General features: G+C 41.0%; 1 protein-coding gene across 1 annotated transcript in view; it reads left to right on the top strand.

The window, feature by feature from the left end:
- GALNT12 (polypeptide N-acetylgalactosaminyltransferase 12) overlaps nucleotides 1–12,409 on the top strand; it is a 96,947-nt gene that overhangs the window by 32,326 nt on the left and 52,212 nt on the right. Inside the window, exons 3-5 of the mRNA XM_032765624.2 lie at nucleotides 2,444–2,633; nucleotides 6,771–6,956; nucleotides 10,388–10,505. Coding sequence (XP_032621515.1) covers nucleotides 2,444–2,633; nucleotides 6,771–6,956; nucleotides 10,388–10,505 — 494 coding nt within the window. The remainder of the gene's footprint in view (nucleotides 1–2,443; nucleotides 2,634–6,770; nucleotides 6,957–10,387; nucleotides 10,506–12,409) is intronic.

Raw genomic sequence — 12,409 nt, 5'->3', positions numbered from 1 at the left:
CCTAGCCCCCACCCTGCCACTTCCCATCTCTGCTTAGGCTGGGGCTGGGTTGCTCGCTGCTGCCTGAAGCACGGTGCCCCCCAAAGCATGGGGCTCAGGGTGGTTGCCCTGGTCCATCCTATGGATGAAATGGCTCTGCTTGAACCCATTCTGGGCACCACGAAAAATTATACAAACCTGGTGCCCATGTGCTCGGAATCACCCTGGATAATTCTGAGTGTGTTTTCTACGTTGAGTTCTGGTATGTGGCTGCTTTAGTGTTATATACAGAGCTCCTCTTTTACACTGCAAAAACAGCAGCCCCAGGGCACCTTTAGTTTACACCTGAGGGTTATAGTTGTAAAGACATTTCCAACACTCAGCATTGCAGAGTGAAGATTTTTTGGGGGAACACCCCCTTCTTTTTCTAAAATAATATCCTTTCTTGCCTCTCCAAATAAATGTTTTCTCCTTGCTCGTATGATGCTACTTGTCTCAGAATTCTCTCATCATAAACTTTTAGTGCAAATGAGATGTACATTCTCTGAACATTTCTTTACAATAGTGCCTGGAAGTACCCCAAAGTACTGGGGCCTTATTGTGCTAGGCATGATGCATACTCCATACAAAAACGTAGTCCTTGACCTGAAGAACTCAGTCTTGCCTGGAGTAGATATGTTAGGTACCTTTTTTAAATAGGCACTCTTCAGAGCAGAACCACACTTGAAAAGACTGTATTTTTCAAAAAATATTTTATACCAACTACAGACATACATCTTTCAATTGGAAATACAGGGTCAAGATTTTTGGTCCTGTCAAAGTCCCCTTTGCTCCATGGGAGCAGTGCAATCAGCTCCCTCAAACTTGCAACTGAGCCTTTCCCTACACATAGAGAAACCTTTGACTGGTGTAAAACTGGTACAGCTGCTTTAACACAAGATGGAACCATTTTAAATAATAATTTAAATCTTTTGTTGGTTTTGTTTGGGTTGTCGGTTTTAAATAATTGATTTAGATCAAGTTGAGGCTTTGTAAAAACCAAAAATATTGAAAATTAAGGCTCTCACTCTCCAAACCCTTCAATAGGTACTCATGTGAGTATTCCCCCTGGATTTCAGTGGGACAGCTTGTCCTTAAGTTAAGCAAGTGCATAACTTTGCAGCATCAGGATCTAAATTGTATTTTTATTAAAAAACTTTACTATTAATCGCACAAAATCTTTGTGACTTCAAAACAAAATTGTTTCAAAGTTAATAAAGAAAAGCTGTTTAAACTTTCAATACATAAACAAAGTTATTGTGAATTTTTTTGTACAAACAGGCCAAAATGTTCAAAATAGGATTAGGCTCCTAACATGTGGTATTTTCAAAAGCACTGTATGATTTAAGAGTACACATCCTATTGACTTCAGACTGCAAACCCTAACGGAGGAGAACAGCAGGGCAAAGCATTTTAGTTTTCTTGACTGGTGGAAGTTCAATATATTGGAAGGTGCTGTTTGCAAATATAATATGGGCTATTTGTTTATCAATTTTGTATTTGAGTTTGTGGTGTTCTCACAATATGAATGTTACAGAATTGGGCCTATAACTTATTTTTTATCGCATAAATGACTATTTTAAGTGTGAAACTTCTTAGTAAAAAAAAAAATGTAAAATTGGAAATGTTTCTTTAAATTAGTTTTCTAATTGTTAGTGTGGCAAACTCAGGACAATTAGCTACCAGGAGAGGGGTAGTAATTGGTCCCGGAAGGCTTAGCCCTGGAGGAATAAGGTTCAGCTGGGACAGGGGTTATCAGGGAACTAATTAGGTTCAGCTGGCCCCAATTGCTGGAGACCTTTTTAAATCCTCCCTGGCAGGGAAGCAAGGGGGGGGAGGAAGAGAGAAGCAGAGTAGCTGCCAGCAAGTAGGGGCAGCTGAACTCTGAGACTCTTCTTGCAAGGCAGATTGCATTCTCCCCAGAAGGAGAGGAAACTAGAGCAAGGGGCTGGCTGAGAAAGGATCAGCCAGACCCTGTGAGATTGGGAAGGGGTTTTTTTCTTTTACTTTGCCCAAGCCTGTGTCTCTGAGGCTAAGAAGGACTGAGCTAACAAAAGGAGAGGCAGGTACTTTGCCACATTAGGAACAAGTATAAATCATCCACTTCAGCCATTAAAAGCTGTAAGAAAGGAAGAAAGCTAAGAACAAGCAACATGTAAATAAGTCTGATTTTAAAAATTGATTTAAATAAAATCTATTTTTAACAAGATAATCATGATTTTTGTCCACCCTAGTTTTACATCGTCGGTTCCCTTGGCCTGTCCAGGTATTGGGGACATGCCAAGAGTGGGAGAAGGGCTACATGCTAGATCGCACAACACTGTTATTAGTGTATTACAACAGTGCTTTAAATACTATTTATTTTTTTTTATAACCTGCTATGTACAATAATTTTACAGTGATCTGTTCAACTTTTTTGTAATAGACCATTTAAAGAAACCTTTGGAAAACTATGTGGCTGGTTTACGCAAGGTACGTCTTATTCGTGCAAATAAAAGAGAAGGACTGGTTCGAGCTCGACTTCTGGGAGCTTCTCTTGCGAAAGGCGATGTTTTGACATTTCTTGATTGCCACTGTGAGTGTCATGAAGGGTGGCTTGAACCACTATTGGAAAGGTAAAGTTATACAAATTGTGCATTTTTTTTTATTATTATAAACTTGAGAAAAGAGTCATCTGTTAAATTTCCATGTTTGTAGAGGCAATGAAAATATCGTCATTAACTAGTAATTACCACAATGTGATTTCTCAGAGAATGCAAGTATTTGCTATTTGAAGTGCAACAGAATGGTAAATATTCATTTTATTTAACAGCAAATTTTGTTTCTCTATAGAACAGATTAATAGCCTAGTCGAATTAGAGGTTCGAAGATCCAATTTCCTTCTTCCCAAAGGAATGAAGGATTGTTGCCAGGAACAGAGGACAATGTTTTATATGAGGCCCTGAACTTTTCACCTACTTTGGTGTTTGTGATTAGAACTGGGTAATGTTTTTTGGCAACAGCTTTTTTCACTGAAAAATGCATATTCGGGTTGACCAAACATATTTCAAATTTCTGTCAATTTTGGCAGCTTATTTCTGTTGGGGGGGGAAGGGGATAAAATTCAGAAATGTCAAAATGGTGAGTTTCAGCATTTCCACCGTGAATGGCGAATCGCGGCCACTGGGAGCTGTGGGCGACTGTGCAAATGTAAACAAACTGACGGCCCGCCAATGGATTAGCCTGACAGGCTGCAGGTTGCCCACCACTGCTATAGACCCAGGGTTAGGGTACTCACCTAGGAAGGACAGACTGGGCTCAAGTCCATGCTCCAGATCAGGAAATCAAACCTGGGTCTCCCACATCCCAGGTAAGTGCCCTAATCACTAGGCTATAAAGTATAAAGGGAAGCACCACCACTGTGACCTCTCCTCCTCCATTTTGTGAATGCCACTGGCATTGAAGTTGCCTTGTGAATCTAACCCTTTGCTATGAATAGATAAGGCTGTAAGTGTCCAACCTGAAACCATTTTTTTTCCCCGAATTGTTTGGTCTGCCAGTGAACCAAAAAATCATTTATTCGCACAGCTCTGTTGGTGACCACATTGTCAGCCTGGTAAGGGACCAAGGAACAGTTCTAGAGATACTCAGTTCTAGACAGAAGTTCACTATTTCAGTGCAAGATACACATAAGCAAGTTGGAAAGAAGAGCAAAGAAGAACTTGCCTTCCAAGTTTTCTTTCCATATTCATATGGAATAAAGAGGGCTGAGTCAGGCACTATGCAAAAGAGTTTTCAATGGGAAAGAATTAAGATTGTGTGTACACACACTATAATTTGAGTCCTGTATACTCAGCGATGCTTTGATTTACAGCTGTCATTCGACACATATGCCATCTCCATCACAGAATGATGCAGAATCGAAGCCTTCATTTAACAGAACAAATCACGAAATACCCCATCTACATTTGTAATACTATTTCAGCTGCATCCATATACTACTCATCTACTAAATACACTTGTATATTTTTACTAGTTTGAATGGAGCCATAGATATTCCCACAGCAGAGTTTAGCTTCTCTCAGGCTCTGTAAACAATGCCATATCTTTTTTCTTCTTTCTGCTCTCAAAGCCACATCCAGACCCCTTCTAATGCAAGAGCTACACTTGCAATATTTATAATGCCTACACAGACTTTATGAAGATTGTATTGCAGATAGGAGACTATATTCAGTCCTTCCCAAAGGCACCAGCTCTTGCTGAGGCTGAAGGACATGATCCAAACCCATTTAAAGTCAATAGAAAGACTCCCATTGAGTATAATGGACTTTGAAGAAGAGGCCAAAAAGTACAACTTTACAAAAAACACAAGTGAGATTTTCAAAACTGCCTTGCCCTAGCGGGTTTAGGAGCATGCATCACATTGACTTTCAATGGAAACATGCTCCTAACTTCCTTAGGCATGTTTGACAGCTTCCCCTAAACTCAGATTTTTTTTTTAATTGACCTGTTACAAACAAGCTGTCTGATTTGTTTCCCCTGAATTTTAACCTCTGGGACAGGACCATGTATGGTAAATTCCAGACATATTAGATTAATTGTACCTGATTAAATGGAAAACAGCAGGGAAAGGCGATTAAAATAATAAGGATTTTAATATCAAGTGATTGAAGAAACAACCTTACATATGAAGAGGCAGTCTGTAAGTAGTTTAGGTAAGCCAGAAGATGGCAGTCTTAGGAAGGACTTTTTGGATAAATAGTCTGATTTTCTTTACTGAAAATGTCGTGAATTGCCTTCCATACAACTCTATATAAATCAGCCTAATCAGGTGATCTCAGAATCTGGATCCCTTTTGTTGAGGATGGAACATAAGTTCACTGTTTCTTTCTTGTGTACTGAATATACTTTGGGTGATCTGGTTCAGTCTTAGTTTGCAGAAAAAGCAGATTTTTTTTGTGCTCGTTTATCTGCTTTCTTTTGTAATTATACCTGTGTGGCAATCTTTTTTTTTTTTTTTTTTTTTTTTTTTTAATATACAGCAAAATATTTCTATGACTGGATGGAAAAATGTCCAATGTTTCTTCAAGTTATGTCTGGATCCCACTGTAGGTGCACATGCACCTCATCATGTACATGAAAATAGAGCTGTTTTGAATAGCAGTGTCCATCAGGGCTGTGTATGCATCCTCATACTCCCATATGAGCATGTGCCCATATAAAGGGCTGGGTGGCTTCATCCTCCCCCCGTTCTGCCTGCTAGTTCTTCACTCAGGCTAAACTTCAAAACTTTCTAAAGTTTTTGAAGCCACTTCTGATCTACTGTATTTGACCACCATGAACTGATGCAACCCATTAAGACTCAAGTCTATTATTCAGACTCGGCCTGCCATATACACATCTTTGTACAGGGCTCCTTTTCATGGCAGACTCAAAACCTGTGGGCTTCCAACCCTGTGCATCCAGCAATGGACTAATCCCTCTAAAGGATGGGCACAGTAGGTGTCTCTCTTTGCCTGAGGGAATTGCACATTCAGAGAAAATGCTTGGTGTGCTTGTCTTCCTCTGCTAGAATGCGTAAGTCACAAAACGCAAGGCTTAATTGCCATCTGCTGGAACAGTCCATGAAAGTCTCCTCAGACCCTAAGAAAACAAGATCTGAAATCCTGCTGGTGGATGATCCAGCATGATCCAGCACTACACTAAGCAAGCAGGTGACGCCTAAGACTAGCGTGGAGAAGATGGTGCTGAGCAAAGATACAGCAGGTCTCAGCAGCAGCTGAAGTCAGGTACTGAGAGGGCCACTCCAAACATGGAAGCAGAAGCTCAAGAAGGAGTGCAGTGTCCTCCCATAAGGACAAACACTGCTAAGTCTCCAGAGAGGAATCCACCACGCCATGCAGGGTGTCAAGGCCTAGGGAGAAGCAACAACCTACAATGCAGCAACTCCTTCAGCACCAACCCCAGCTCCAGTGATGCACCCCTTAGCTTTGATCCTGGCCTGGGGAAATGGGACACGTCGAAAGACCAAACTGTCTCATCTCAGAGAATAAAAATCTGCTATAATGGTCAGGCTCTCTCACTGAACATCAAGGCACTCTCGATGTTAGAGTCGCTGGAGTCCAGGACAGAAGCTAAGGAGTGAGCCCCCACCCTGCCTCCTTTACCTGCTCACACATTGGATTTCTGCAACATTTCTGAAGCCCAAGCCCTGCTGCATGGGGCCTCCTGTGGTGTATGGCCCTGGGCAATTGTCCTGCTTGCTATACTCCTAATGCCAGTCTCTGAGATCTCCAAGGCAGCTAAGTGAAGCAACCCACTAACTTTTCTTAGACATTCTGTGCTTGACATGGCAGCCAGCTTGGATGCCAGATTCAGGAGAGCAGTGGTTCAGTCACTTGTTTACAGATACAGCTGAAATGCCTCACTTCCACAGTTCAGGGAGGATACAACTTGTCTGTCACCTACAGAGGGATTGCCCACACTAGGAGACATGGGGCCCAAGTGCAGCCCTGATGGACATGGTTAGCAAAAATACTCTGGTCTTGTGTGCATGAGGTACACGTGCACCTAGAGCAGGATTCACACTCACTACAATATCTCAAAGAAGTACACCTACTGTAAGTAACTGTTCGTTACTTGTATCCCAATATATGTAAAATGGGGGTAAAAACTTTACTTTTGTATTAATAGACCCTTTTTTTAGTCCTGCCATTTCTAGTTTCTGCTAGTGTCAACAAAAATATTTTTTTTTCTTTCTTCAAATAATTTAGAATTGGGGAAGATGAGTCAGCAGTTGTGTGTCCTGTGATCGACGTGATTGAATGGAATACATTTGAGTACTTGGGAAATGCTGGGGAACCACAGATTGGTGGGTTTGACTGGAGACTCGTCTTCACTTGGCATGTTATCCCAGAGAGGGAGCAAAAACGAAGACAGTCCAAAACTGATGTAATCAGGTGAGTCTTATTTTGCTGTATCTTCATTTTAAATGTCAAATTTTATAAAATTTACAAATTTTAACTTCAGCTGAAGAGAAATAAAAGAATTTGTATAACTGAGCACTTAGAATTCAGCACTGAAACTGAAAATACAGAGTTTTTAAAAGAAACGTTCTTTCTTTTTTTAATGTAGTTCCAGTCATCATGCTTTTAAAAAAGAAATCTGCATTACTTTTGCTATGTAAATTGTCATGAATGCATTTACTCAGGAAGCGTTTCTTGCCATATAAAAGAGGTTTACTGCTAAATCTAATGGAATAACAGTAGAACACTGGGAAAAGATAAGGACAGGAGACTTGGAGAGAATAGCAAGTGGTGATTTATGCACACAAATAAGAAGCTTGGCAAACAGGCAAGAGGCAATAGTTAATAATAAGATTTGATAGTACTGAAACAGGCAACCCTACTCTTATATTAGTAGCTTAGTTGTCCTATTAAAAGAGCGGGCAAAATCCATTCATCAAGAGTGAGAAGGAATTTTTCCTGGGTAGTGTCATCAGTTTGTTCAAAATCTCAGCTTTTGATATTTAAAAAAAATAGAAATCTGAAGAGCGTGAACCAATGTCGTGATGTCTTTCTGTGTTTTCAGAGGCACAGCTCTGGAGGAGACAGAGCAGGAGGGTGCATGCTGCTTAAGGCACTTGTGTATTATGGCCTGACAAGTAGTCTTGGTCCTTAGGCTAGTAGGTTTTGTATACATTTTTTAAGCCTTGCCTATAAACAATGGTGGGTTTACTCAGAGTAGCTACAACTCAGCATGAGTGAGGGTGGCAACATCAGGGCCTACAGGCTAATGAGTGCAACCTATCATTAGTGAGTCCTTACTCCATCAAGTAATCTCATTTAAATAAATGGGACATACTCACATAGGTATGCATAAGGGTTGTATTATTGGGTCCTGAATGAGAAGCAAACATGGAAGGATACTGTCCTTAGGAGGAGAACGCAAAAGCAGTGAGGAGTAATGACACTGTGTATGAAATGTATCACAGGCAACAGAAGACATAAGACGAAGAGGTTATGATGATCTATTAAGTAAAGCTGAGGAGTGTTGGCAGAAATACAATTAATCATTTATGTGGTTAGCATAGGGCACCAAACATGGAGCTACTAGAGAAGGCTTTTCTTGAGGAAAGCTACGTCACCTCATATGGAGAGATCAGGCTGTATCTACAGGTTCAAATCTAGACGGTGATGGTTCTCCCTTTATTCTCAAGCTAAATTGGACCAGATCCTCAGCTGATGTAAACTAGTGTAGCTTCACTAACTTTAGTTAGCTACACTGTTTTACACCAGCTGAGGATCTGGCTTTAGAATTCTGTGTGGAAGTTTTAGGGATAGCTCAGTGGTGTGAACATTGGCCTGCTAAACCCAGGGTGGTGAGCTCAATCCTTGAGGGGGCCATTTAATGATCTGGGGCAAAAATCTGTCTGGGGATTGGTCCTGCTTTGAGCAGGGGGTTGGACTAGATGACCTTCTGAGGTCCCTTCCAACCCTGATATTCTGTGATTCTATCATAAGACTTTAAACAAACATCCCACACAACAAACAGATCTTCAATTTAAGCTCATGATGCATTATTTGGAAGGGATAGGGTTTGCCCAGTGTAATTTTACTAAATGTCCACTGATCCCTGCAGTTGTATAACATCCTATGTGTTGCTGGGTGGCTTCTGCCCTCCACCTTGGAGGCTACTCCAGTTCAGCAGTGGATAGTGTGCTCCAGGAACAAGGCAGCTTTTCGGTATTTTTATCCTCATCATTTAATCAGTGGCCCCTGCCTTTATTTTCAACCTGTCCTCCAAAACCTTCATCTGCAGCGTGGGGCACGGGTCACTTGCTGGAAGATTCTCTGGACCCTGAAGTCTTTAAACCATGATTTGAGGACTTCAATGGCTCAGACACAGGTTTGATACAGGAGTGGGTGGGTGAGATTCTGTGCCCTGCATTGTGCAGGTCAGACTAGATGATCATAATGGTCCCTTCTGACCTTGAAGTCTATGATTCTGTGAAATGCAGAATTATTCATTTCTTCCTAGGCTTTTTAGGGATGTTGTCACCAGAATATCTGAGTGCCTCACAAACATTAATGAATTTATCTCCTCTGAGACATAAGAGAGCATTATTTTTTAAAGATGGGGAAACTAAGACAGTAGTGCAGGACTTGTCAACATATTTTGATTCACAACCCCAAAAAATAGTTTAAATATACATATTCCACAGCTCACCAAGTCATAAGATCCTTTGGCCACAGAAGTTTGTAGGATTATTTTTTATCATGGTAAAAAACGGATAGTTTTGGGGTGCTGAATAGGAAATGTTTGGGCTTGTGGGGCTACTGCTAAGAGATAATACAAGGTTCTGAGGATTATGGGGCTTGGCTATGGGAATATAGTTAACTGAGGGAGCAATAGTGTTGGGTGGGGGAACTGGCTTCTGTGTGGGGAGGGACAAGTGCTGGAGTGAGGCAGGAGAGCTGGCTGCTGGTCGAGGTTCTTCTGTCTTTTCTGCCTCACCTTGCTTTACTGGAACAGCATGCAGCTACAGGGCAGAGAACGTGCTGCTTAAACGGGTTGCCTGTTAGACCTCATTTTGACTTACTAATGCGAACTGATCACTAAGCTAAAAATTTATTAGTAGCCTAGACATGGTGATCACAACCTAATTACATTTGTTATGTGCAAGAAGAATATAGTCCTGACAGCAATATATATATTCGCTGCTTTAAAAGGGCCAACTTTTCCCACAGCTGAAAATAATTTATAGACAAAATCATATACGTTCAATTCTATGTAGTCAGGATTGCCCAACTGGAAACAACAGATTTGGATTTCCCTGGCATACGTCTTGACTCAGAATCTGTCAAAATGGTTATTTATGTCACTTTTTGGCCTCTCCAATTACATTAATTAGGCAATGTAAACAAATTAAAAACAAACAAACAAAAAAACAGTTGGGGGCATATCATTTCAAGGGTTATACCCACTTTAGGGGCTTACTCCATTGAAGTCTGAGAGTTTTGTCATTGACTTCAGTGGGAGCAAGATTAAGCCCCTATTTTGTTGAAGGCAAGAGGCATGTATTTTCATTCATTACAAAGCAACTGAGTCCTGTGGTGACACTAAAATATACCTTGGTTTATCTTAATATTGTGTTTACTTCCCCAGAATTTTTTTTGCAAATTCATTCTTAATGCATTTCAGAAACTCTCTTGCAATACAATTTTTTTATTAGCAAATAAAGCTTAAGTATTATATCACTAGGATACTTATCTGATGTGTATTGTTACTTTGTAACTAGAGAACAATTAAGAAAATAGTAGATGTATGTGTAGATTCCTCCCCACCCACCCCCCCACACCCAATCCAGAATTATTTTTCTCTTGCATAGGTCTCCAACTATGGCTGGTGGATTGTTTGCTGTCAGCAAGAAATATTTTGACTATCTTGGCTCCTATGACACAGGAATGGAAGTATGGGGAGGAGAAAACCTTGAATTCTCATTTAGGGTAAGTGACACAATCAGCAATTTTGTTGGAGGATAAAATCTTACATTTGCCTCTTTACATCTTCTGCACAGGAAGGGAAGTTTAACATAGAGTGTGTAAAAGTGACAGTGTTTGCGTAGAGATTTCCAAGAGTTTGTTTCCATCATTCTCATGCTCCAGAAATTATACTTACCCCCACAGTGGTCATTTTGGAAGCAAAATGTACAGAAATGTACTTTTATTCAGAATTTCATCATGAAATTTTGAGAAGTGGGCTGATGGCCATCTTTGAAATTTGCCTTTGGTGGACTATGAAGTAAGGAGAGAGGATGGGAGGAAAGAGAAGTTCATAGCTATACAGTAACTTAACATTGTAGTTATGTTCCTGAGAAGTGCAACTTCAAGTGAAACAATGTTAAATGAATCCAATTGTCCCATAAGATTTAATGTAAATGCAGGGAGTTAGGTTCCAAGGAAATATTTTGAGGCAGACAAATGGCATTATACTGTCTACTGTGCAGTACTGTACTGTGGTTGGGAAGTTCCCTTGGCTTACCCCACACAGGCATAGCCCGCTGCAGGCAAGGACGCTTGGAAGCACCTTTGCAGCAGTAGCAGCTTCATTTAACGTTGTCCCACTTAACATTGTTTCAGTGTTACGTCCCTGCTCAATTAGGGAACATGCTCATTTAAAGTTGTGCAATGCTCCCTTATAAAGTCGTTTGGCTGTCTCCTTGTCAGATTTCTGTGGAAGAGCAGTGACTTTACAAGAGAGCATTGCACAAGTTCCGCTTCTCCACCTCCTCTCCCTCCCTCCCAGTGCTTTTGTTTCGCGGCGCTTAGGACTTTATGGGAGGGAGGGGCAGGAGCAGAGAAGTGCTGCATCTCCACTCCTCCTCCTCCCTCCCAGAAAGTTCTAAGCACTGCCAAGCAGAAGCGCTGGGGAGGCGGAGAAACAAACTTGTGCAATGCTCTCTTGTAAAGTCACTGCTCTTCCACAGAATCTGACAAGGAGGCAGCCAAACGACATTATAAGGGAGCATTGCACAACTTTAAACGAGCAGAGGCACTTGCACTCCACCAGACCAGAGGCACTTGCCAATTTCACTCCCCGCAAAGCTGGGTACCTTCATGGGATTACAGGGAGGTAAGTGAGAATTCCCTTCTCATGATCAGATGATCCTGACTGAGGAAAGCCCTGAGTGATACTAGGTTGCTCCTACAGCACTTACCAGGGTGCTAGCCACCCTGGGGAACTAGGTAGACAGCCTTTCAGATCCCATAGCCATTTTCACAACTGAGGTATGGGTACTAGTACCCTCCTCTGTTATGTTGTTTCCAGGCCAAAGTGAACATTGTACTACCTTCTCCCTGTAAACAGTCAGGAGAAGAAATACCACATGTGCATCACAAAAAATAAAAAAACACCTGCTGGAATTTTCCAGGACAGTACAGCAGTGTCTTGCAAGTAACTCATTAATATTAATAAAACATCTTCCCTTTCAAGCTTTATTAGCTACATGGTTTACCATTGATGCCTCCTTTGAGGGCATCATAAGATCCAAATGGGGACATCTGATTTAAACCAAACGTTAAACCAGGAATAGGCAGCCTATGGCATGTGTGCTGAAGGTAGCATGTGAGGTGATTTTTAGTGGCACTCACACTGCCTGAGTCCTGGCCACCAGTCCAGGGGGCTCTGCATTTTAATTGAATTTTAAATGAAACTTCTTAAACATTTTAAAAACCTTATTTACTTTACATACAACAATAATTTAGTTATATATTATAGACTTATAGAAAGAGACCTAAAAACTTTAAAATGTATTACTGGCACATGAAACCTTAAATTAGAGAGAATAAATGAAGACTCAGCACACCACTTCTGAAAGGTTGCCGATCTCTGTGTTAAACTAACACATTTG

The sequence above is a fragment of the Chelonoidis abingdonii genome, chromosome 2 (assembly GCF_003597395.2).
Source record: "Chelonoidis abingdonii isolate Lonesome George chromosome 2, CheloAbing_2.0, whole genome shotgun sequence".
Classification (NCBI taxonomy): domain Eukaryota; kingdom Metazoa; phylum Chordata; order Testudines; family Testudinidae; genus Chelonoidis; species Chelonoidis abingdonii.
Note: the sequence above shows the minus strand (reverse complement) of the source record. Positions and strands in the feature narration are given on the sequence as shown.